General features: G+C 42.5%; 1 protein-coding gene across 1 annotated transcript; it reads left to right on the top strand.

Annotated features, from left to right (window-relative positions):
* On the top strand, positions 1-27,369 carry trmt9b (tRNA methyltransferase 9B). The gene is made up of 5 exons (XM_021587237.2): positions 1-281; positions 17,326-17,528; positions 18,220-18,393; positions 25,255-25,485; positions 25,677-27,369. Exons 2-5 carry the CDS (start codon positions 17,366-17,368, stop codon positions 26,369-26,371), a joined length of 1,263 nt encoding a protein of 420 aa, XP_021442912.2. The 5' UTR covers positions 1-281; positions 17,326-17,365; the 3' UTR covers positions 26,372-27,369.

Raw genomic sequence — 27,369 nt, 5'->3', positions numbered from 1 at the left:
TTTAATTATTTTTCATTCTAGCTAACCATAACCATTTTCATAACCTTAATCTAATTCTCCTGACCTGCTACATCAATTCGCTTTACCTGCAGCGTAAATTATCCTAACCTGCCACGGAAAGTCAATTCTGACATAAACTGTATCCCATCTAGTCAAAATAGGACTGAATCAGAACGCCAATTTCACTCAACCTTTATCAACGCTGACAACCGATTTGAACATATTTCATCCGTTGCTGACATGTAGCCGACACGATAAATTGGCCGGCAGAAGTATTTACGGTAATTATGATGTTACATTGTTGCCGATTGTACGCGATACAAATGTAAGTGAGTATGCTACGCGAAGATACGTTCTCGGATGAATTTGTGGTTCTAGTAGAACGTAGAGCGGTCTCTTTAGGCTAGCTAGAGTATATGTACAAATGCAGTTGTTCCCAGCCTAGTTCTCAACCAGGGGTACTTGGCCTAGCCACAGTTGATAATTGAGAAGTCTCATGAGACCTTAGGCCTACTGGTAAAATGCACATGAGGGACACTTCAGGGGTACTCCAGGCAGACCAAAATTAATTTGCCTGACAGTGGTACAGTAACCGAAAAAGGTTAGCCCACTAAACCCAAGATGTATTCTTAATTTTAAGGTCCAAGAACCTTGTATGTTATTTTCAGCGGTAAACTGGCTCTGACAGCCAAATACCATCTGAAAATAAATTGATTTCTCAATTGCGATATGATTCTAGAAACATAAAGCCCTTTACTATCACATCAGAATAATTCCACAATGACAAAATATACACTTACTGTACACCAGGGGCACCACTTTGGTTTTAGAAGTGGGGGGGACATAATCTGGTGGTGGTCCTCCCCCAGGTTGTTTGGGGGACATCTAAAGCTATTTTCTTGCATTTTTACACAATCCAATATGCTGTCTCTATTTACAACAAAAAGTAAGCAAACATGCCCACTGTCATCAAGCTAGGTAAGAGATCATTATTAAGTATGTTTAATGTGATTAATCAGACTGAACAAGATCAAGGGTAATTCAATAATAAATATTGTTGCACCTTTAACCAATAGACTAACAAATGAACAACTTGAAAAACTAAGTAGACTTTTGATTGACTTTATTAAGACATCCTCTATATCAAATTTCAGTCAGACTGACCTGCCAGCCCGAGCCCCACCAGTCCAGTAAATAACTCCACTCTCTCCCAAAACAAGTAACTTCCCAGTTCCCACCTTAATTTTTTTTTGTTCCCAAGGGAACGTTTTGGAAACAAAAAACATACAGTTGAAGTCAGACGTTTACTTAGACTTAAGTTGGAGTCATTAAAACTCATTTTTCAACCACACCACAAACTTCTTGAAAACAAACTGTAGTTTTGGCAAGTCGGTTAGGACATCTACTTTGTGCATGACACAAGTAATTTTTCCAATAATTGTTTACAGACAGATTATTTCACTGTATCACAATTCCAGTGGGTCAGAATTTTACATGCACTAAGTTGACTGTGCTGTAGTGTAGCTTCTGATAGGCTAATTGACATCATTTGAGTCAATTGGAGGTGTACCTGAGGATGTATTTCAAGGCCTACCTTCAAATTCAGTGCCTCATTGCTTGACATCATGGGAAAATCAAAAGAAATCAGCCAATACCTCAGAAAAAAAATTGTAGACCTCAAGTCTGGTTCATCCTTGGGAGCATTTTCCAAATGCCTGAAGGTACCACGTTCATCTGTACAAACAATAGTACGCAAGTATAAACACCATGGGACCACGCAGCTGTCAGACCCCTCATTCTGTCTCCTAGAGATGAATGTATTTTGGTGTGAAAAGTGCAAATCAATCCCAGAACAACAGCAAAAGCCCTTGTGAAGATGCTGGAGGAAACCGGTACAAAAGTATCTATATCCACAGTAAAACGAGTCCTATATCGACATAACCTGAAAGGCCGCTCAGCAAGGAAGAAGCCACTGCTCCAAAACCGCCATTAAAAAAAAGCCAGACTACGGTTTGCAACTGCACATGGGGACAAAGATCGTACTTTTTGGAGAAATGTCCTCTGGTCTGATGAAACAAAAATAGAACTGTTTGGCCATCATGAACATCGTTATGTTTGGGGGGGAAAGGGGGAGGCTTGTAAGCCGAAGAACACCATTCCAACCGTGAAGCATGGGGGTGGCAGCATTATGTTGTGGGGGTGCTTTGCTGCAGGAGGGACTGGTGCACTTCAAAATAGATGGCATCATGTGGTAGGAAAATTGTGGATATATTGAAGCAACATCTCAAGACCTCAGTCTGGAAGTTAAAAGCTTGATCGCAAATGGGTCTTCCAAATGGACAATGAACCCAAGCATACTTCCAAAGTTGTTGCAAAATGGCTTAAGAACAACAAAGTCAAGGTATTAGAGTGGCCATCGCAAAGCCCTGACCTCAATCCCTCAAGCATGTGCGAGGAAGGAGGCCTACAAACTTGACTCAGTTACACCAGCTCTGCCAGGAGGAATGGGCCATAATTCGTCCAACTTATTGTGGGAAGCTTGTGGAAGGCTACCCAAAACGTTTGACCCAAGTTAACCATTTTAAAGGCAATGCTACCAAATACTGATTGAGTGCATGTAAACTTCTGATCTACTGGGAATGTGATGAAATAAATAAAAGCTGAAATAATTTATTATCTACTATTATTCTGACATTTCACATTCTTAAAATAAAGTGGTGATCCTAACTGACCTAAGACAGGGACTTTTTACAAGGATTGAATGTCAGGAATTGTGGAAAAACTGAGTTTAGATGTATTTGGCTAAGGTGTATGTAACCCCAAACCACACAACCTACTCAGGTTTAGGATCTTAATGAAAACATGTATTTTTCGTTTTGGGTGTGTTAGGCCAAAGCCAGAGTGATAACCCACAGGACGGCAGACCCACATGGCAAGGACTGAGCAGCCCATCAGCTAGGGATTGCCTAAATTGTTATCTCCCCAGAAGTATGAATGTTTTCAATACAGACTCCTTCAGTCATAATGTATTCCATATTAGGCATCCAGACCTTTTGCAAGTTGCTCCCTTAATCTGGTAATAAATCAAAGCTATTGATGCATAACTTGACACTCTGGCAGGATAACCAACCTTCCAATTAATGGACATGTTTCTTATCTGCTATAAATGCTTGGTTAAACAGTTTCTTCAGATAGGTCTCCAGTATCAACATTTCCAAGCAAACAAAACCAATAAGAAGAGTGAATCTGTAGACATGCAGAGATAAAATAACATACTGTTTGCCAGAATTCAGCCAGCCTTTACAAGACCATAACATATGCAAATGTGTCCCCTTTTGTGTTATACACCTCTAGCAGAGGAATTACATTGTTGAGTGCATGTTATTCAGTTTCACTGGCATATAGTACTTTCTATGGATGGTCTTAAACTGTAGTAATTTATGTCTGAGATGATATGAACATGACTGGACATTCAAACATATGTGTCCATTCATCATCATCAATAGCTTCTACCAGGTCTTCACACTTTTGTTTTACATGTTTCAGTTCGCTGCAGCTAGCAACTGGAACAAGCTGCAACAGACTCAAACTGGACAGTTTTATCTCCATCTCTTCATTCAAAGACGCAATCATGGACCCTTACTGACAGTTTTGGCTGCTTTGCGTGATGTAATGTTCTATCTACCTTTCCCTTTGTGCTGTTGTCTGTGCTCAATAATGTTTGTACCATGTTTTGTGTTGCCGCCATGTTGTGTTGCCGCCATGTTGTGTTGCTGCCATGCTGTGTTGCCTTAGGACTCTCTTTATGTAGTATTGTGGTGTTCTATATTTTAGTTTTTATTTATAATCCCAGCCCTCGTCCCCGCAGGATGCGTTTTGGTCGGCCGTAATTGTAAATAAGAATTTGTTCTTAACTGACTTGCCTAGTTAAATAAAATGTTTTGTGTCATCGGGAAAAGCCTATATCAACTCATGATAGTTTGTATATCAACGTTGGAGGTTTGTCAGACTGCATTAAAATAGCATATGGCTTGTCCAGTGTTTGCTGCACTGAGAGAATTAAGTATTGTATCTGCAAAATTTCACCTCACAGACTGGTCTTCCCTGGCTGTCTGACCCTGCTGGGACCCCTGTCACCATCTCGTCTTGCTAAGACATGATGAGCAGGGTTCCATTCCTGTGGGACGCCTGAAGGACCTGCGGGTTTGACAGAGATCATTGCAGCACAGTCTGCGGACAGTCAGACAGATGACTTTGGGATTCAAATATTTCTGTTGTCCCACAGATTATTTGGAAACGGTCCTCTGTCTGCTTGGTATGCGTTAGCCTCACATCCTTTTCGCATTATTCACACACTCAGATTTTGCTGCTTCTCACAGTTGGACGTGAGCGTTCAAGTGTTCCTAGTATGTGTGGTCTCATTAAAATAGAGTAGGCTGCCTACATAGGCAGAGAATCACGTGGCAGTTAAATATCAAATAAGATTATACTTCAGGTGACAGTGTGTGTAAAAAAAAGATAATGGAAAGAAGTGGAGGGCGCTCAACCAACGTGAGTCGACCTGCAATCAAAACATGGAATCATCATTGAAAAGGCACAAAGCACACATAGGTTAGGTTACTATGGTGAGCGACCATTGCGCCTATTCATTTAAGTATTGATTACCCTTTTATTTGCCTCTGCCTGCAAATTGTCCTCCTAATAGGTGGGCGATATTCTATTGGACTAAGCAAAACGTAGCAAGTGTGTTATTCATGCTGCTTCCAGTTCAGTAGCTACCTGCAAGATCAGGTGCGTGTGGTCTCAATTAAATAGAGTAGGATATAGCCTATGCATGAGCAGAGAAGCACATCGCAGTTCTCTTTCCAAGGAAATTTACTTCCTATATTGCCTAGAAAGTTCTAAATACTAATCACCCACATTTCTGGAGCGTTGGACTAGTAACCGGAAGGTTGCAAGTTCAAACCCCTGAGCTGACATGGTACAAATCTGTCGTTCTGCCCCTGAACAGGCAGTTAACCTGTTCCTAGGCCGTCATTGAAAATAAGAATTTGTTCTTAACTGACTTGCCTAGTTAAATAAAGGTCAAATAAAATAAATAAAAAATGTCTGTCTGAAAATCTTCCCACTCCTAGAAGGTATCCTTTAAAATAGCTCAAGAGAAAGTGCACGTCTCTCCAACTCTGCTATCTTCAATCTAACATATTGGCTGATCTAGCCCAGTAATACAGATAGCCTAATATTGGGGCCATGTGAGAATCTCCTGGTAATTTAAACTATTTGAAGGTATTTTTGCTCATTTGATATTCAGCCTCTACCTGAATGTGGTAGCTACTAGCTAGTGCAGCTAATTCACCTCGGTCGAGAGGGGATTAAACATTCGCTAACGTTACATGTCAGTTACAATACTAGCTCAGCACTGGGAATAAACACTAGTTTAGTTTTTTGTATGTAAAGTTAAACAGCAGTTACCTTGTCAACTAAAGAGTAACCAGTTTCTGCTGTGCTTGCTTTTAGAACTCTGAAAGAGTGCAAATCATACGGTGCATTCGGAAAGTATTCAGACCCCTTTGACTTTTTTTCTCATTTTGTTACGTTACAACCTTATTCCAAAATGTAATGAATAAAAAATATTCCTCATCAATCTACACATAATACCTCATAATGACAAAGTGAAAACAGGTTTTTAGAAATTTGTATTAAAAATAAAAAAGATTTGCGTAAATATTCAGACAAATTTTGCTCCGGTGCATCCTGTTTCCATTGATCATCCTTGAGCTGTTTCTACAACTTGATTGGAGTCCATCTGTGGTAAATTAAATTGATTGGATTTAATGGAGTTTCCCCAGCATCCTGAAAATTGAAGGTCCCCAAGAACACAGTGGCCAACATCATTCTTAAATGGAAGAAGTTTGGAACCACCAAGACTCTTCCTAATTTTGGCCCCCTCTGCCAAACTGAGCAATCGTGGGAGTAGGGCCTTGGTCAGGGAGGACAAGTTAAGCCTGATACAGAGGCTATTTCTTTTGGGCTATTGCCTGTGTATATTTGGTAAATCTACTTGTATATTTTGTATGATATGGGTCTTTCACCATTGGATCACCAAGACCTGTCAATAACTCGACACTGAGTACGTCAACCTGCCTTTCCTTCTGCTGCTTTCATGCCCTTACCACTGTTACAAAGTCCATGTTTTTACAATTACATAGGTTAATAAAAATACTGCATGGTGGTGGCAGCATCATGCTGTGGGAATGTTTTTCAGGGACTGGGAGACTAGTCAGGATCTAGGTGAAAGATGAACGGAGCAACGTGCATAGATCCTTGATAAAAACCTGCTCCAGATCACTCAGGACATCAGACTGGGGCAAAGGTTCACATTCCAACAGGACAACGACCCTAAGCACACAGCCAAGACTACGCAGGCGTGGCTTCGGGACAAGTCTCTGAATGTCCTTGAGTGGCCCTACCAGATCTACTTGAACCTGATCGAACATCTCTGGAGAGACCTGAAAATAGCCGTGTTGCAACGCTCCCATCCAACCTGACAGAGCTTGAGAGGATCTGCAGAGAAGAATGTGAGAAACACCCCAAATACAGGTGTGCCAAGCTTGTAGCGTCATACCCAAAAATACTTGTTTGTAGTAGCTGCCAAAGGTGCTTCAACAAAGTACTGAGTAAAGGGTCTGAATACTTGTGTAAATGTGAAATTTCTGTTTTTCTTTTTAATACATTAGCAAACATTTCTAAATGTGTTTTCACTTAGTCATTATGGGGTATTAAATCAAATCAAATCAAATGTTATTTGTCACATACACATGGTTAGCAGATGTTAATGTGAGTGTAGCGAAATGCTTGTGCTTCTAGTTCCGAAAATGCAGTAATAACCAACAAGTAATCTAACTACTGTCTTATACACAGTGTAAGGGGATAAATAATATGTACATAAAGATATATGAATGAGTGATGGTACAGAGCAGCATAGGCAAGATACAGTAGATGGTATCGAGTACAGTATATACATATGAGATGAGTATGTAAACAAAGTGGCATAGTTAAAGTGGCTAGTGATACATGTATTACATAAGGACGCAGTAGATGATATAGAGTACAGTATATACGTATACATATGAGATGAATAATGTAGGGTATGTAAACATTATATTAGGTAGCATTGTTTAAAGTGGCTAGTGATATATTTTACATTTCCCATCAATTCCCATGATTAAAGTGGCTGGAGTTGAGTCTGTGTGTTGGCAGCAGCCACTCAATGTTAGTGGTGGCTGTTTAACAGTCTGATGGCCTTGAGATAGAAGTTGTTTTTCAGTCTCTCGGCCCCAGCTTTGATGCACCTGTACTGACCTCACCTTCTGGATGATAGCGGGGTGAACAGGCAGTGGCTCGGGTGGTTGTTGTCCTTGATGATCTTTATGGCCTTCCTGTAACATCGGGTGGTGTAGGTGTCCTGGAGGGCAGGTAGTTTGCCCCCGGTGATGCGTTGTGCAGACCTCACTACCCTCTGGAGAGCCTTACGGTTGTGGGCGGAGCAGTTGCCATACCAGGCGGTGATACAGCCCGCCAGGATGCTCTCGATTGTGCATCTGTAGAAGTTTGTGAGTGCTTTTGGTGACAAGCCGAATTTCTTCAGCCTCCTGAGGTTGAAGAGGCGCTGCTGCGCCTTCTTCAAGATGCTGTCTGTGTGAGTGGACCAATTCAGTTTGTCTGTGATGTGTATGCCGAGGAACTTAAAACTTACTACCCTCTCCACTACTGTTCCATCGATGTGGATAGGGGGGTGTTCCCTCTGCTGTTTCCTGAAGTCCACAATCATCTCCTTAGTTTTGTTGACGTTGAGTGTGAGGTTATTTTCCTGACACCACACTCCGAGGGCCCTCACCTCCTCCCTGTAGGCCGTCTCGTAGTTGTTGGTAATCAAGCCTACCACTGTTGTGTCGTCCGCAAACTTGATGATTGAGTTGGAGGCGTGCGTGGCCACGCAGTCGTGGGTGAACAGGGAGTACAGGAGAGGGCTCAGAACGCACCCTTGTGGGGCCCCAGTGTTGAGGATCAGCGGGGTGGAGATGTTGTTGCCTACCCTCACCACCTGGGGGCGGCCCGTCAGGAAGTCCAGTACTCAGTTGCACAGGGCGGGGTCGAGACCCAGGGTCTCGAGCTTGATGACGAGCTTGGAGGGTACTATGGTGTTGAATGCCGAGCTGTAGTCGATGAACAGCATTCTCACATAGGTATTCCTCTTGTCCAGATGGGTTAGGGCAGTGTGCAGTGTGGTTGAGATTGCATCGTCTGTGGACTGTGGGCGGTAAGCAAATTGGAGTGGGTCTAGGGTGTCAGGTAGGGTGGAGGTGATATGGTCCTTGACTAGTCTCTCAAAGCACTTCATGATGACGGAAGTGAGTGCTACGGGGCGGTAGTCGTTTAGCTCAGTTACCTTAGCTTTCTTGGAAACAGGAACAATGGTGGCCCTCTTGAAGCATGTGGGAACAGCAGACTGGTATAGGGATTGATTGAATATGTCCGTAAACACACCAGCCAGCTGGTCTGCGCATGCTCTGAGGGCGCGGCTGGGGATGCCGTCTGGGCCTGCAGCCTTGCGAGGGTTAACACGTTTAAATGTTTTATTCACCTCGGCTGCAGTGAAGGAGAGTCTGCATGTTTTCGTTGCAGGCCTTGTCAGTGGCACTGTGTTGTCCTCAAAGCGGGCAAAAAAGTTATTTAGTCTGCCTGGGAGCAAGACATCCTGGTCCGTGACTGGGCTGGTTTTCTTCTTGTAGTCCGTGATTGACTGTAGACCCTGCCACATACCTCTTGTGTCTGAGCCGTTGAATTGAGATTCTACTTTGTCTCTATACTGACGCTTAGCTTGTTTGATAGCCTTGCGGAGGGAATAGCTGCACTGTTTGTATTCGGTCATGTTACCGGTCACCTTGCCCTGATTAAAAGCAGTGGTTCGCGCTTTCAGTTTCACGCGAATGCTGCCATCAATCCACGGTTTCTGGTTAGGGAATGTTTTAATCGTTGCTATGGGAACGACATCTTCAACGCACGTTCTAATGAACTCGCACACCGAATCAACGTATTCGTCAATGTTGTTATCTGACGCAATACGAAACATATCCCAGTCCAAATGATGGAAGCAGTCTTGGAGTGTGGAATCAGCTTGGTCGGACCAGCGTTGGACAGACCTCAGCGTGGGAGCTTCTTGTTTTAGTTTCTGTCTGTAGGCAGGGATCAGCAAAATGGAGTCGTGGTCAGCTTTTCCGAAAGGAGGGCGGGGCAGGGCCTTATATGCGTCGCGGAAGTTAGAATAACAATGATCCAAGGTTTTTCCAGCCCTGGTTGCGCAATCGATATGTTGATACAATTTAGGGAGTCTTGTTTTCAGATTAGCCTTGTTAAAATCCCCAGCTACAATGAATGCAGCCTCAGGATGTATGGATTCCAGTTTGCAAAGAGTCAAATAAAGTTTGTTCAGAGCCATCGATGTGTCTGCTTGGGGGGGAATATATACAGCTGTGATTATAATCGAAGAGAATTATGTATATTCAGAAGATAATTATTATATATTATGTGTATATATTACTGTGTGATCATATAGATTACCTCAAAGTTTGAAATATATACAGTGCCTTGCGAAAGTATTCGGCCCCCTTGAACTTTGCGACCTTTTGCCACATTTCAGGCTTCAAACATAAAGATATACAACTGTATTTTTTTGTGAAGAATCAACAACAAGTGGGACACAATCATGAAGTGGAACGACATATTTATTGGATATTTCAAACTTTTTTAACAAATAAAAAACTGAAAAATTGGGCGTGCAAAATTATTCAGCCCCCTTAAGTTAATACTTTGTAGCGCCACCTTTTGCTGCGATTACAGCTGTAAGTCGCTTGGGGTATGTCTCTATCAGTTTTGCACATCGAGAGACTGAAATTTTTTCCCATTCCTCCTTGCAAAACAGCTCGAGCTCAGTGAGGTTGGATGGAGAGCATTTGTGAACAGCAGTTTTCAGTTCTTTCCACAGATTCTCGATTGGATTCAGGTCTGGACTTTGACTTGGCCATTCTAACACCTGGATATGTTTATTTTTGAACCATTCCATTGTAGATTTTGCTTTATGTTTTGGATCATTGTCTTGTTGGAAGACAAATCTCCGTCCCAGTCTCAGGTCTTTTGCAGACTCCATCAGGTTCTCTTCCAGAATGGTCCTGTATTTGGCTCCATCCATCTTCCCATCAATTTTAACCATCTTCCCTGTCCCTGCTGAAGAAAAGCAGGCCCAAACCATGATGCTGCCACCACCATGTTTGACAGTGGGGATGATGTGTTCAGCTGTGTTGCTTTTACGCCAAACATAACGTTTTGCGTTGTTGCCAAAAAAAGTTCAATTTTGGTTTCATCTGACCAGAGCACCTTCTTCCACATGTTTGGTCTCCCAGGTGGCTTGTGGCAAACTTTAAACAACAGTTTTTATGGATATCTTTAAGAAATGGCTTTCTTCTTGCCACTCTTACATAAAGGCCAGATTTGTGCAATATACGACTGATTGTTGTCCTATGGACAGAGTCTCCCACCTCAGCTGTAGATCATCCAGAGTTCATCCAGTTCATCTCACCTCAGCTGCAGTTCATCCAGAGTGATCATGGCCCTCTTGGCTGCATCTCTGATCAGTCTTCTCCTTGTATGAGCTGAAAGTTTAGAGGGACGGCCAGGTCTTGGTAGATTTGCAGTGGTCTGATACTCCTTCCATTTCAATATTATCGCTTGCACAGTGCTCCTTGGGATGTTTAAAGCTTGGGAAATCTTTTTGTATCCAAATCCGGCTTTAAACTTATTCACAACAGTATCTCGGACCTGCCTGGTGTGTTCCTTGTTCTTCATGATGCTCTCTGCGCTTTTAACGGACCTCTGAGACTATCACAGTGCAGGTGCATTGATACGGAGACTTGATTACACACAGGTGGATTGTATTTATCATCATTAGTCATTTAGGTCAACATTGGATCATTCAGAGATCCTCACTGAACTTCTGGAGAGAGTTTGCTGCACTGAAAGTAAAGGTGCTGAATAATTTTGCACGCCCAATTTTTCAGATTTTGATTTGTTAAAAAAGTTTGAAATATCCAATAAATGTCGTTCCATTTCATGATTGTGTCCCACTTGTTGTTGATTCTTCACAAAAAAATACAGTTTTATATCTTTATGTTTGAAGCCTGAAATGTGGCAAAAGGTCGCAAAGTTCAAGGGGGCCGAATACTTTCGCAAGGCACTGCATTATTTAAATGATCCGAACAACAATGCGTTGGCAGGGAAATTAAAGCGAAGCCAATATGCAGTGATAATGTATTGGGCCTATAGCTTACTGTACAAACCTCATTGCTACAGAACTGTTTTTAAGATTGATGAGGAAGATGGTGAGATTTGCGCACTGTTAACTGTTTTAACCTGCTTCGTCACAGTTGCAGCAGACTGTATTTTTCAGTGATAATACATTTCTGGCGGCCTTCCATTACACACAGGTGTTCAGAGCATACAATATACTGTAGCTAATTAGCACAGGTGGTCCCTCTGTCTTCCGTAAACACGTGCTGTAAAATGGAGATATGGCCATGTGGGAACACTAACCGTATAAAGGTGTGTATCAATTTAAAAAATTTCTTTTTCGATAATGATATCTCACTGATATGAAAAATAAGGTCCTTGTGCTTCCAAAACCTTACCTCCCCCCGTACAGAAGATGCCTTCCTTTAATGACTGTAATGTAATGGGCTAGGAACCACTGTATGAGTTGTTGAAAGGGAAGTTTCCCCTTTTATTTGTCTAAAAGAGGACAACAATTACTTATGCGTCTACCAATGTATGGTAAATCATATCACTTTTCAGTCAATGTATTGGAGCTCGTGAACCACATTTCAGAAGCATGCGTGTATTGTCTAGAATATATATTTGGCTTAATACATTGTTAAACCACTTAAATATTTTATATATTTTTTACTGCATTTCATTTTACAAACTTCTGATGGGGTTAGACATTAGGATTAGAATGAAGCATATTTTCATAGGGTAAGGGTACATCAATGTAATCAATCCTGATCTAACGGATTTAGCTCTATTGTGGCCCCTGAGACCCTCGTAGCATTATCAGCTTAATCGAAGTTAAATAATAATCAGTCTGTAACTACTGTATGGGGAAATTCCACGGTAACAGAGACTCTGATCTTTCTGCTCAGATGCAAAGTTTGGTAACAGAATAAAGACACACATGGCACAAACTGTCATTCTGTTTCCAAACTTTGCATCTGCATTGTTCAAGTAAATGTGTTTTTTTGTCAAATGTTCCGTGTAAATTGTTCAAAGTAGTCCTTGTGCATAGAGTCGTATGGTTTGTTAAATGGACCCAGGACTGAGTTTGGGAAACCCTGCTCAAACAGTTAGACATTTCACTTGAAAACAAAAAACAATGATTACAAAGTTTAGTCCAGGACTAGGCTTAATCTGTGTCCTAGAAAGCGGCCCTTATAGCACAGGTGGTAGATGGGGCATGTTCCCTATAACTGCAGGATTTCTGGCTCAAGCCGCGCTCTGGCTGTTCCTCTTTAATCTCTACAATGGTACTCTGCGGGGAAGTAACACTACCTAGCAGTATCTTCATTAGCCTAACCGACTCGCATTGCACAGCAGAAAGCCTTTAGCAACTGCTGAGATTTAAAGGTCAGTGGCCTGTGTCTGTTCAAATCAGAGAGATAGATGGAGCAAAGCTGTCATCAAGCCAAAGGGTGGCTACTTTGAAGAATATCAAAGAGATTTTGATTTGTTTAACACTTTTTTTTGGTCACTACATGATTCCATATGTGTTATTGCATAGTTTGGATGTCTTCACTATTATTCTACAATGTAGAACATAGTAAAAATAATGAAAAACCCTGGAATGATTAGGTGTGTCCAAACCTTTACCTGGTTATATATTTTTTTTAAATCCTGTTGCCTATAATGTAATTGCAGCAAGTAGGAGAGGGCAACATAAAGTACTGTTTAAATGATCTTGACTACCAGAGAGAAAAGAAACAAGAGCACAATTTCTCCCAAACACAGAAGTCTTTGTTATTCATTTTGGGGCTGATCTTTTTGTGTTAACTGTGAACTAATTTTAGTCTCTCTTGTCATTCAGAGGCTAAGCACTGGGCAGGGGAGCCTTGCGTCTCACAAGTGATTACATAATATTAATTGATTGAGTTGATTAGTAGAGTTTAGTGAATGGAAGTGAAACTGAGCTGGAATACAGTGCCTTGCAAAAATATTCATCCTCCTTGGCGTTTTTCCTATTTTGTTGCATTACAACCTGTAATTTAAATAAATTTTCATTTGGACTTCATGTAATGGACATACACAAAATATTCCAAATTGGTGAAGTGAAATTTTGAAATATTAACCATGTTTCCAAAAAAATTGACAAAATAAAAAACTGAAAAGAGGTGTGTGCATATGTATTCACCCCCTTTGCTATGAAGCCCCTAAATAAGATATTGTGCAACCAATTACCTTTAGATGTTACATAATTAGTTTGCACACAGGCGGACTTTATTTAGGTTTCACATGATTTGTCACATGATCTCAGTGTGTGTATGTATATATGTATGTTATGAAAGGCCACAGAGTCTGCAACACCACTAAGCAAGGGGCACCATGAAGACCAAGGGGCTCTCCAAACAGGTCCAGGAAAAGGTATAGAGAAGTACAGATCAGGGTTGGGTTATAAAAAAATATCTGAACATTTTAACATCTCACGGAGCACCATTAATTCCATCAGTAAAAAAATGGAAAGAATATGGCACCACAACAAACCAGCCAATAGAGGTCTGCCCACCAAAACTCACAGACCAGGCCCATCCGCTCCACCGCGGATATTGGATTATCTCCCATTTGACCACTTTAAGCCGTACACTCCACAGAGCTGGGCTTTACGGAAGAGTGGCCAGAAAAAAGCCATTGCTTGAAGAAAAAATAAGAAAACACGTTTGGTGTACACTAAAAGGCAAGTGGGAGACAACCCAAACATATGGAAGAAGGTACTCTCTGGTCAGACGACACTAAAATGTAGCTTTTTGTCCATCAAGGAAAACGCTGGCGCAAACCTAATAACCCCCCCCCGTTACCCCGAGAACACCATCTCCACAGTGAAGCATGGTGGTGGCAGCATTATGCTGTGGGGGTGTTTTTAATCTGCAGGGACTGGGAAACTGGTCAGAATTGAAGGAATGATGGATGGTGCTAAATTCAGGGAAATTCTTGAGAAGGGAGTTGATAGGCTTAGTCATAAACAGCGCTGTGCTTCAAGCATTGCGAAGAGCTGCTGGCAAACGCAGGAAAGTGCTGTTTGAATGAACGCTTACGAGCCTGCTGCTGCCTACCACCGCTCAGTCAGACTGCTCTATCAAATATCAAATGACGGGCTTAATTATAATATAATTGTGACGACCCTCCCACTCTGTCTGCTGTATTCTGTCTTTGTTCTTGTTTCCTTATTAGGATGCCGGTGGGCGGAGTTGGGAGGGTCGTCAGCTTCATGGGAAACACCTGGGCCAGGTGTCTCCCAGGATAAATAGACCTCTTCCATATTCATGGAAGAGACTCGCTCCAGGCAGACACCTTTGTAGATTGTGTTGTGGTTCTTGGTGGCCTTTTGTTTGTTTGCTTTGGCACCTTTCAACACCCTGCATTATCACATTCATGCACGCAAAACTCACTTACACTACTGATTACACACATCATTGTATATTTTCCTTAGTTGCTTTAGTTAATAAATATATATTTTGTTACTCCTTATCTCCACGTTGTCTCCCTTTGTTACGGGCTTTGAGCCGGTTCGTGACATAATAAACACACAGAAATACGTGCCTTAGGTCATTTAATATGTTAAAATCCGGATACTATCATTTCGAAAACAAAACGTTTATTCTTTCAGGGAAATACGGAACCGTTCTGTATTTTATCGTACGGGTGGCATCCATAAGTCTAATTATTGCTGTTACATTGCACAACCTTCAATGTTATGTCATACTTATGTAATATTCTGGCTAATTAATTACGGTCTTTGTTAGGAAGAAATGGTCTTCACACATTTCGCAGCGGGCCAGGCAGCCCAAACAGCTGCATATACCCTGACTCTACTTTCACAGAACGCAAGAGAAGTGACATTTTCCTAGGTAATATTGCCTGCTAACATGAATTACTTTTAACTAAATATGCAGGTTTAAAAGTATACTTGTGTATTGATTTTAAGAAAGATATTGATGTTTATGGTTAGGTACATTAGTGCAACGGCAGTGCTTTTTTTTGCGAACGCGCTTGTTAAATCATCACCCGTTTGGCCAAGTAGGCTGTGAATCGATGAAAAAAGGCACTGCATTGATTATTTGCAAAGCAGGACAAGCTAGTTAAACTAGTAATATCATCAACCATATGTCGTCAACCAGTGATTATGTTAAGATGGATTGTTTTTTATAAGATAAGTTTAAGGCTAGCTAGCAACTTACCTTGGCTCCTTGCTGCACTCGCGTAACAGGTGGTCAGCCTGCCACGCAGTCTCCTGATGGAGTGGAATGTAAACGGCCATAATTGGCGTCCAAAAATGCAGATTAACGATTTTTGTTATGAAAACTTGAAATCGGCCCTAATTAATCGGTCGACTTCTAGTCTTAGGCGTCTCACAGTACGGACATTGCAATTTATTGCCCTGGCCACATCTGCAGTCATCATGCCTAAGGCATGTTCACGCAGATGAGCTGGGACCCTGGGCATCTTTCTTTTGGTGTTTTTCAGTCAGTAGAAAGGCCTTTTTTTAGTGTCGTAAGTTTCCATAACTGTGACCTTAATTGCCTACCGTCTGTAAGCTGTTAGTGTCTTAACTACCATTCCACAGGTGCATGGTCATTAATTGTTTATGGTTCATTGAACAAGCATGGGTAACAGTGTTTAAACCCTTTACAATGAAGATCTGTGAAGTTATTTGGATTTTTACGAATTATTTTTATATAGTTTATATATCCTAATAAGCAACTAATTCTAAAACACTTAGAAATATAGCAATGTAATACATTTCATATTACATGACCCTCCCCTGGACCAGATAAAAAAAAAAATATATATATATATATATATACTAAACCCTCCCTTTGCCTGAAATAGAAAAAGCATGACTTTCCTCCAGGTAATCATTCTGTGAATTTGGATCTGTCCCTAATGACGTAAGGATCCTCTATTTTGCCTGTCCTTGAACCTTTCTTGACCTCTAGCAATCATGCTAAATCTGCTATGATGTTGCTGGGTTTGCCATCCATACTGGCATTGTAATTCTCACACCAATCATTTATATTGATTGATTTAAGAATACTTTTGTTAATCATGTAGGGACATTTTAAAAGGCCAGGGTCGTGTTCTGTAGGAACAAAACGACAGAAAATGTTTTGAAATGGAACAAGGGACTACCTGTCCTGAACAAAAAGGTCAGGGTTGTGTTTTGTATGAATGGAATTGATTTTTGGGTGGGTGGAAATGGGACAAAGGCATTGGTAGAAAAAGTACCCAATTGTCATACTTTTCTATAAGTAAAGATACCTTAATAGAAAATTACTCATGTAACAGTGAAAGTCACCTAGTAAAATACTACTTGAGTATAAGTCTATAAGTATCTGATTTTATATATACTTAAGTATCTAAAGTAAATGTAATTACTAAAATATACTTAAGTATCAAAAGTATAAATCATTTAAAATTCCTTATATTTAGTAAACCAGACATCGCAATTTTATTTTTACATTTTTATTTACTGATAGCCAGGGACACTCTCCAACACTCTGGCATAATTTACAAACAAAGCATTTGTGTTAAGTAAGTCTGCCAGATCAGAGGCAGTAGGGATGACCGGGGATGTTCTCTTGATAAGTGTGTGAATTGGACCATTTTCCTATCCTGCTAAGCACTCAATGTAACGAGTACTTTTGGGTGTCAGGGAAAATGTATAGAGTAAAAAGTACATTTATTTTCTTCAGGAAGTAAAAGTTGTCAAAAATATAAATAGTAAGGTAAAGTACAGATACCACCCCCAAAATGACTTAAGTATTACTTTAAAGTACTTTACACCACTGGACAAGGGACTACTTGTCCTGAACTTATCCCATAAGAACACTCGCGTTATGTCCCAAATGGCATCTTATTTCCTATGTAGTACACTGGGGAATAGGGGTATCATTTGGAATGCTACCTCTCCCTTGGAAATCCAACCTGTTGTTATCGTCTGCCCTGTAGCTGTGCGGCTGAGGTGGGCTGGTTTTATGAGCGAGCCTGGATGACCGTGATGGAGGAGGCTGCCACTCGGCTGGAGAGGGAGCATGTGCACAGCGTCTACGAGAAGATTGCTCCTTATTTTAACGACAGCCGCTACAAGGCCTGGCCCAAGGTGCGCCAGTTCCTACTGGACCATGAGCCTGGCAGTATCATCGCTGACGTGGGTATGTACGCTACTGTGTCTGTTCTACTGCTGATGGACATGCATTAAGTGGGTATGTGTCTCTGTCTTAATACTGGCCTCGGTCTGTCCTACCACTGACTATCTCTGGTGGCCTGAGTTCAATTGAAACTAACAAAAAGTCCAATAACATATGCTGCTTAAGTTTTTCTACCTGCTATTGATTGATTTCATGATGCAATGTTTTGTTGTTGACAAGCAAATTAGTCTTTGGTTGACTCTTGCTTTCAGCTAGTGTCTAAGATGGTGTGTGATATTCTTAATTTCCCGCTAGGGAGTTGGTTTTCACACTCGAAAGTACCAGTCATTCTGAGATGGCCTTTATTCAAGTCATGATGTCAATGTCAAAACACAAGTAGCACTCCCAAAGGAGTGCACCGTATAGGCAAGCAAATAGGGTGCCATTTCATACTGGCCTCATGCATGTCTTTCTCCTGGGGTTGACATCTAGGCTGCATCCTGATTCTCTGCCCTTCTCCGAAAGGGTGCACATGCACACTCCCGGTCATGGATTAAACAATGGTGGAAACTCCCTCCAGCCAGTGCTTACACCAATCCAATTCTTTGAAATCTATGATTGTGAGTGAGCAAGTGCACAGTTTGGGAGAAGGGGGGAGAATCAGGACTGGGACCTGGTGTTTGTTGTTGATTATCTGCCCTCATCCCCATCACAGGCTGTGGCAATGGCAAGTACCTGCACATCAACGGCAGTGTGTTCAAGCTGGGCTGTGACGTGTGTCGCCCCCTGGTGGACTCTGCCTGGAGCCAGGGCCACGAGGTGCAGCTGTGTGACAGCCTCAGGCTGCCCTACAGGGATAGCTGCTTTGACGGTGTCCTCTCTATCGCAGGTAGGCCAATGCTTCAACTCAACATGGGAGGGTACTGGCCTGTGTTGTCTAGCGGTTAGTGTGTCTGACCCCGGTTCAATTGGGGGTCAGACCAACTGGCTTGCATTCTGACTCACACTCCTGCTACCATTACTTTCTTTTCACTGTCCTCCTCACTCCCCCTCGGGCCTAACCCTACAATGTTTGCATATCGGAAGTGTCTGGATAGGTATCCAGGTATCCACTGGATAGTGCTTGACTTAGGATGAAAGTGCAGGAGCTGTCTTCTTCCAGGTCGGTCCATTAGATTATGTTCATCGAAGTTCACAAATTGCATTGTGCTATAGAGACCTCTGTTTATTCATTGTTAAGGGTTTGTACATATTGTTCATGACTATTATAGCCTACATGAAAAAGTAAGCATTATTGACACTGGAAGGCTGCTGTGTCTGATCCCATGTAGGTAGACCTACCGTCTCCTGCCATTGTGCCATTGATCAAGGCACTTAACCCCCACAAAGTAGAACTGCACGGTTAGTCACATGTGGTCAACCCTCCGTCTGGAGAGCTCCTGGGTGTGCGGGCTTGTCTTTTGATCTAGCCGTGAAACACCCTAGTCTGTTTATTGAGGTTCTGTTGAGCAGCTGATGTTAATGCTACAATGTGGTTAGACCAGGGCTGGAACAAAAGAGTGCCACCTCTGAGGATGGTTGCCCATGACTGAAGTAAAAGTGAAAGTCACCCAGTAAAATACCACTTGAGTAAAAGTATTTGGTTTTAAATATACTTAAGTATTAAAAGTAAATGTAATTGCTAAAATATACTTAAGGATCAAAAGTAAAGTATAAATAATTTCAAATTCCTTATATTAAGCAAAGCAGACGGCACCATTTTGTTTTTAAAAAGTATGCATATCCAGTGGCACACTCCAACACAGACATTATATACAAAAGATCGATATGTGTTTAGTGAGTCCGCCAGATCAGAGGCAGTAGGGATGACCACGTGTTCTCTTGATAAGTGTGTGAATTTCACAATTTTCCTGGCCTGTTAAGCATTCAAAATGTAACGAGTACTTTTGGATGTCTGGGAAAATGTATGGAGTAAAAGTACATCATTTTCCTTCGGAATGTAGTGAAGTACACAGTATCCAGATGTCTCTTAAACACATCAGATGGATCAACACCCTCCTTATCTTTCCATAATCTCCCCAACACTGCCAGACTACTGGAGGCGGGAGCAGCCATGGTGGATTCACAGGAATAGCTACCGTTGGACTAAAACTCCCTTCCATACAGTCCTGTCTCCCTCGTCTGGGTATTACTGACCCACCCAAACGCTCTGTTCTGTCTTCGCTCATGTTCCCAGCATGCCTGTAAAACCCCTTTCTCAGGATGAGACACCCCATGTATCTGTAGGTTGACCCAATAGTTAATTGCCAGCTGGTGTCTCCTAATCTGCAATGGCATATCCCCCATCCCCACCTGTAGTCCAGACACTAGGGAGGTCTGAAATGCCCCACTACATATTTTGAGTCCTTTCCCCTGTATGACATCTAGCCATTCAAATGAGGTCCGGGCTGTCGAACCATTCACTGCTATAGTCTATTACAGATCAGATCAATGCAACATACATGGTCCTCAGTGAGGAACGCCCAGCCCCCCCCCACTCCTTCCCCATCAGACCGGATTAATGCAACATACATGGTCCATACATGGTCCCCCTTCCTCCTACCATATCTATTGTGTTATATACTCCTACATTATTTTACAATTTCTACAAACTTTAGTCTTTTCTTTCCAATGGTACCAATTATATGCATAGCCTGGCTTCAGGGCCTGAGCGACAGGCAGTTTACTTTGGGCACATCATTCAGGCAGAAATGGAGAAAAAAAGGGGCCTAGCCCTAAGATGTCATTAATGCCCACCGCTCTACCTCCTCAATTACTTCCTGTACCTTCTTGACTATGTATGGCACATTTTTCCCATTTTCCCCATCTGCAAAATAACGACCTCCCAATATCTGGCTGTACCTGAGAGTAAACATTATTGATCATGATTGAGAACAACAGAGAACTAATCATGCTCGCCTGCTGTGTACCATTATCCACCAGGTAGCTGCCTGAGAGGCTTCCCCAACCTCACATGGATAGACCTTCCAAACAGGAAATCCTTTATCCAGGTGTACGTTCTTCCTCCTAACCCCCGGAATATTGAGCTCGATAAACAACCCCTCTTTCTACATCATATCATACACCTTTGACCACATCACAAAAGGCAGATACAACAGTCTCCTTGTTCACTTGAGCCTTCCTGACCTCTGCTTCTAAGCAGAGCACTGGGTCCATAGTTCCCCTAACGTTCCTGAACCCACTCTGATGTGGCGATACTAGCCCCTTGCACTCCAGGAAGTAAGTTAGCCTCTCTGTAATCATACGTTCCATAATCTTAAATGCATGTGATGTTAAAGCTATTGGCCGATAGCTTGTTGGCCTCGTGTCCTTCCCTGCCTTTCAGATTGGTACCACTACTGTAGTTTACCTTCCTCCCACACTCTTGTACAACACCAATACCTTATCCAGTGCCTCAACAATAAGATGGGCCAACATAACATGGCACACCTCAAATTTCCCAGGTGAAGGTAACCCAGTCTTACCTATTTCCCTTTTGTGCATTCAACGCATAATTTACATCCTCACTCCTATCTAGCACTCCTGGATGCTTCTCTCTCATTCTCTCTCTGCCCTTCCATCTGACAAATTAACCAGGTTTTCACTTGGACAAATGCTTTGGACATCATCTCTCCTCATCTGTTACTGGCACATCCTTCCCACTCGTCAATACTGGATTATCCCACTCCCTTCTGGCCCCACTCATCAATACTGGATTATCCCACTCCCTTCTGGCCTCACTCATCAATACTGGATTATCCCACTCCCTTCTGGCCCCACTCATCAATACTGGATTATCCCACTCCCTTCTGGCCACACTCATCAATACTGGATTATCCCACTCCCTTCTGACCCCACTCATCAATACTGGATTATCCCACTCCCTTCTGACCCCACTCATCAATACTGGATTATCCCACTCCCTTCTGGCCCCACTCATCAATACTGGATTATCCCACTCCCTTCTGGCCCCACTCATCAATACTGGATTATCCCACGCCCTTCTGACCCCACTCATCGTCTTAATCATCCCCCACACTTCTCCCACAGGTGTCGCCCTTCCAATGGTGTCACAGAACCAACGCCAACATGACCTCTTAGTTCTCCTCACCAGGGCCTGGGCCTGCTTATACTGAATCAGATCAAATCAAATCAAATGTATTTACAGTGCCTTGCGAAAGTATTCGGCCCCCTTGAACTTTGCGACCTTTTGCCACATTTCAGGCTTCAAACATAAAGATATAAAACTGTATTTTTTTGTGAAGAATCAACAACAAGTGGGACACAATCATGAAGTGGAACGACATTTATTGGATATTTCAAACTTTTTTAACAAATCAAAAACTGAAAAATTGGGCGTGCAAAATTATTCAGCCCCCTTAAGTTAATACTTTGTAGCGCCACCTTTTGCTGCGATTACAGCTGTAAGTTGCTTGGGGTATGTCTCTATCAGTTTTGCACATCGAGAGACTGAATTTTTTCCCATTCCTCCTTGCAAAACAGCTTGAGCTCAGTGAGGTTGGATGGAGAGCATTTGTGAACAGCAGTTTTCAGTTCTTTCCACAGATTCTCGATTGGATTCAGGTCTGGACTTTGACTTGGCCATTCTAACACCTGGATATGTTTATTTTTGAACCATTCCATTGTAGATTTTGCTTTATGTTTTGGATCATTGTCTTGTTGGAAGACAAATCTCCGTCCCAGTCTCAGGTCTTTTGCAGACTCCATCAGGTTTTCTTCCAGAATGGTCCTGTATTTGGCTCCATCCATCTTCCCATCAATTTTAACCATCTTCCCTGTCCCTGCTGAAGAAAAGCAGGCCCAAACCATGATGCTGCCACCGCCATGTTTGACAGTGGGGATGGTGTGTTCAGCTGTGTTGCTTTTACGCCAAACATAACATTTTGCATTGTTGCCAAAAAGTTCAATTTTGGATTCATCTGACCAGAGCACCTTCTTCCACATGTTTGGTGTGTCTCCCAGGTGGCTTGTGGCAAACTTTAAACAACACTTTTTATGGATATCTTTAAGAAATGGCTTTCTTCTTGCCACTCTTCCATAAAGGCCAGATTTGTGCAATATACGACTGATTGTTGTCCTATGGACAGAGTCTCCCACCTCAGCTGTAGATCTCTGCAGTTCATCCAGAGTGATCGTGGGCCTCTTGGCTGCATCTCTGATCAGTCTTCTCCTTGTATGAGCTGAAAGTTTAGAGGGACGGCCAGGTCTTGGTAGATTTGCAGTGGTCTGATACTCCTTCCATTTCAATATTATCGCTTGCACAGTGCTCCTTGGGATGTTTAAAGCTTGGGAAATCTTTTTGTATCCAAATCCGACTTTAAACTTCTTCACAACAGTATCTCGGACCTGCCTGGTGTGTTCCTTGTTCTTCATGATGCTCTCTGAGCTTTTAACGGACCTCTGAGACTATCACAGTGCAGGTGCATTTATACGGAGACTTGATTACACACAGGTGGATTGTATTCATCATCATTAGTCATTTAGGTCAACATTGGATCATTCAGAGATCCTCACTGAACTTCTGGAGAGAGTTTGCTGCACTGAAAGTAAAGGGGCTGAATAATTTTGCACGCCCAATTTTTCAGTTTTTGATTTGTTAAAAAAGTTTGAAATATCCAATAAATGTCGTTCCACTTCATGATTGTGTCCCACTTGTTGTTGATTCTTCACAAAAAAATAGTTTTATATCTTTATGTTTTGAAGCCTGAAATGTGGCAAAAGGTCGCAAAGTTCAAGGGGGCCGAATACTTTCGCAAGGCACTGTAAATAGCCCTTCATACATCAGCTGATATCTCAAAGTGCTGTACAGAAACCCAGCCTAAAACCCCAAACAGCAAGCAATGCAGGTGTAGAAGCACGGTGGCTAGGAAAAACTCCCTAGAAAGGCCAAAACCTAGAAAGAAACCTAGAGAGGAACCAGACTCTGTGGGGTGGCCAGTCCTCTTCTGGCTGTGCCAGAATGTTGGAAGTTGTGTCCTTTTCAGTACCAACGCAATCTTTAACAGCCTACTGTAATGCAGATTCACAGACTAGCGGCAAATAAACTTGAAGAAAACGGAATCAGGAACTGAATGCCTGCTCTCCATGGCTATTCAATGCAGATCCTGCCTTCATGCTTTGATCAACCTTTTTTTTTTACCTCCGTATGTGAATCTGGGCCTGCGATATGCTACTTTGTTTTATAGAGGAGCCAAAATGCAATTCCCCAAAAATTAGAGGTGCCAGTACGGTGCTCTGGAAAGCTCCGGCCCAAATCAAGAACTGTGGTAGGGTGATTTGGGACCCAGTGTTAGGCTAACTGGGCACTTCATTCAATTCAATAAAAAAAAAAGCTTTGTATATCCAATTTACATTTGAAAATCGTCTTTGGCATGAAGCTCACATGCATCACATTCATTTATCCATCTCTCTTCAATTTAAAGGGGAAATGTGGGATTGGTACATACATTTTTGGACTTCTAAATTCATGATATATGGCCATTGATTATAAACTGGGTGGTTTGAGCCCTGAATGCTGATTGGCTGACAGCCGTGGTATATCAGACTGTATACCACGAGTACGACAAAACATTTATTTTAACTGCTCTAGTTACATTGGTAACTACATTTTTTTGGTAAATTACATTTATAATAGCAATAAGGCACCTCGGGTTTGTGATATATGGCCAATATATCACGGCTATACCACGGCGTTGCGTTGTGCCCAAGAACAGCCCTTAGCCGTGGTATATTGGCTATATACCACACCCCCACGGGCCTTACTGCTTAAATATAATGTATGCATGCCTCATGAGCTTAGTTGAACTGTCTTACCTCACCATCCAAAATATAAGCTGGTTTTACTCCATTGTTTGTAAATGTTGCAATCGTAATTTGTAAACAAATACTGTACAGCTTCAAAACATGGTTAAAAAAAATGTTTATCTCATGGATGGTCAGTCCTTGCAACCATAGCTCTGTCTATGAATTTGAGTGGTTCCATTTCTCCAGCCCATCCCAAAGCTGTTTACCCAAAAAAGTGTCTGGTTCCGTTTTGTTGTTTTTGAATCCCAAATTTCCCATTTAACATACTCCCAACTGCCTCTGCTTGGGTATCATGTAGCTGTTCATGTTCAGTGCTTCACTTCAAATCAGAGCGGTTGTGACATGAATCGAATGTTGAAAACGAGGCCAGTTTCATAGTTGACATGAGATACACTTCCTGGCACAGCGCCCTTGTTGCCTCAGCAGCCGGGTTACCAAGATAACAAGGGTATGTTTGGGGAAATAATGAATGGTTTTATTGCAAGGTAAAGCGGTGTCTAATTACCAACGCGTGAGTAGGCAGGATTCAGGTGATCATTTGCCCTAGGACAGTATTAATAATCATAAACACTGGCCCCTCAGTGGCCTCAGGAGGTCGAACAGTTACTGCCGCTGCCTTCAGAGCACAAGTATAGCACAAGTATAGCGACGAAGTCATTTGAATTTAAAACTTTTGAAATAAATAAATATTTTGATGCCCCTTATGCTATTATTGAACCCTCTTCGCTATCTCAATGCCCCCCCTCCCATTCTGAACTTGCCATTCAGAAAGATCTGTTGAACTTGTGACAATACTGTACAAGAAGCTCCAATGCCCACCACTTTCCTAGTTGCAAAGCTGAACTGCTCAACTTTCCAACCCTCAAAATGTTTTTTCTCCTTCTAGTCATCCATCATCTGTCCACCAAAGAGCGTCGTATTCGAGCAATAAAGGAAATGGCAAGGACCCTGCGCGTGGGCGGGCGCATCATGATCTACGTGTGGGCCATGGAGCAGACACGGCGGAAGTTTCAGAAGCAGGACATCTTTGTGCCCTGGAACCCCAACCCCCCGTCCCCCACCCTGGGCAGGGAGCGGCCCACACCCAGGAGGAGGGGCGCTGTACAGAGCATGAGCGGTAGGTAGCTGGTTAGGTGCCGAAAGGTTGCTGGTTTAATATCTGGAAGGCTGCTATTTTTTTGTTGTTGATCCCAGGTGCAATCCCCTGCTGTTGTGCTCTTGAGCAACGCTCTTAACCCCTAAAATATGTTTTATTGTGTGTGTGTGTTTGGACTAACCAAGTAAGATTTATTTTCTTACCTATCCAAGAATGCCTCTACAGCGACAAGAACAGGAAGGTGAAAAGCACATCGTCCATGCTGGACAAAGAGGAAATGACCTGCAGTCCCCATCAGAGCCACAGGCTCTGGTTCTTCTCACGCTCCCTGGACTCGGTCTTTGACTTTGGCAGCCTGACCATCTCCAGATCCACCTCCAGGGAACTCATCAGCACCGTCTCCTCCCGGCTTGGGGAGGCGGAGGGGGGAAAGGTCGGCCGCAGAGGCAGGGGAGCGGGCCTCATCAAGCAGCTGTCCAGCCTCTTTTCTGGCTTCTCCAGGAACAACTCGGAGGAAGATGTCTTTGACTCGGTCACAGACTTAGCCAGGAGCCAGAGACATCATGGCAACGACAACCACTCCAACTCCACAGAGAAGACCAGTGTCCCTACTGCCTTGGTCCAGGAGTGTGGCTCTGTGGCCCTGCCTGACCTGGTCTCCTCCTACCAGAGGGAGCACACAGAGGGACCAGGGGAGAGGGAAGCAGGCCCACCAGGAGACCTCAAACAGGACAGTGAAGGGGAGCCGGAGGCCACCTCGTGTCTGCGCTATTACCACGTGTTCCGGGAGGGCGAGCTGGCGGAGCTGATCGAGAGCCACGTCCAAGAGCTCCACGTCCTTTACTCCTGCTTCGACCACGCCAACTGGTGCGTGGTGGCCGAGAAGGTCCAGGTTTGGAACATATGACTTGGTTTTAACAAGTTTGATTTAATTTTTTATCATGATTTATTCATCTTGCGCCTCAAAGACAAAAAGTACACTATTTTTTAAGAGATGTTGAAGGTACTGTTCAAATTCTTGAGGTGTTGTTTTAAGAGGTAGTGTTTTGCAAATGGAAGGCACCCAATAAGCAGTGTCCAGAGACCCAGGGCCACGGTATATATGGGTCTGCGTCCCAAATGGCACCCTATTCCCAAGACTTCTATCCTCCGTTCCAATGCTGCTATCAATGGACCACCAATAACTATGAAAAATGTCTGCCAAGGAATCAAGTCATTTAAGTTTTCCCTCTCTAAATTTTGCTCTTCTGTTTTTAGCCATAGAGGAACTTATAGGACACCCCCCCCCCCCCTTCCATTTGCCTCTTAGACTAACTATTGACCATTACGTTATATAGTGGTGGAATGGGTCTCTCAAATGCTAATTCTGCCTGTATTTGTCTTCATATGTTCCGCAAAATACAAGAGGAACCAACCTTGCAGCAACGTTCTGTGACGTGTTGGTATCCCTTTCTGTGGACCACCTGTGTATAATGGGTCGCGTTCTAAGGAGCCATGTGCTGTTATTTAAGAATGCTTAATTAAGTCAAGTGCTGTAATGTCAATGCTGTCTGTGTGATTTGGTGTTAACATGTTGTCCAGCTGAACTAAACCAATATAACTTTTGGGGCAAATTATCAGACATATGTCCTAGATGATACTGTGAAATGTTGCACTGTAGGTCTGTTGCTGCTTGCTGAATGTCCGTGGTTCGCATATTAATAGCTCCCGGAAAACGTGAAACATTTCTGTAGTCATTGAGCCGTGGTAGTTGCATAAGCCTGTCAGTCCAGTGCAGCATGTCTAGACTCACTACTATGATACTGGTGTACAGATTTTATGGTTGATTTTTAAAAATTACAATTTTTAAATAGAATTTGTCTGTGTATGTTTTTAGCCCATTAATAAATAATTAGTATGAATCTC

Source organism: Oncorhynchus mykiss, chromosome 27 (genome assembly GCF_013265735.2).
Source record: "Oncorhynchus mykiss isolate Arlee chromosome 27, USDA_OmykA_1.1, whole genome shotgun sequence".
In the NCBI taxonomy this organism is placed as follows: domain Eukaryota; kingdom Metazoa; phylum Chordata; class Actinopteri; order Salmoniformes; family Salmonidae; genus Oncorhynchus; species Oncorhynchus mykiss.
Note: the sequence above shows the minus strand (reverse complement) of the source record. Positions and strands in the feature narration are given on the sequence as shown.

What these genes read in the sequence shown, in the direction of transcription:
- trmt9b (XM_021587237.2), top strand. Translation starts at nt 17,366, where the DNA reads ATGACCGTGATGGAGGAGGCTGCCACTCGGCTGGAGAGGGAGCATGTG. An exon ending in CAGTATCATCGCTGACGTGG is followed by an intron (nt 17,529 to 18,219) that starts GTATGTACGCTA and finishes TCCCCATCACAG; the next exon opens with GCTGTGGCAATGGCAAGTAC. An exon ending in CGGTGTCCTCTCTATCGCAG is followed by an intron (nt 18,394 to 25,254) that starts GTAGGCCAATGC and finishes TTCTCCTTCTAG; the next exon opens with TCATCCATCATCTGTCCACC.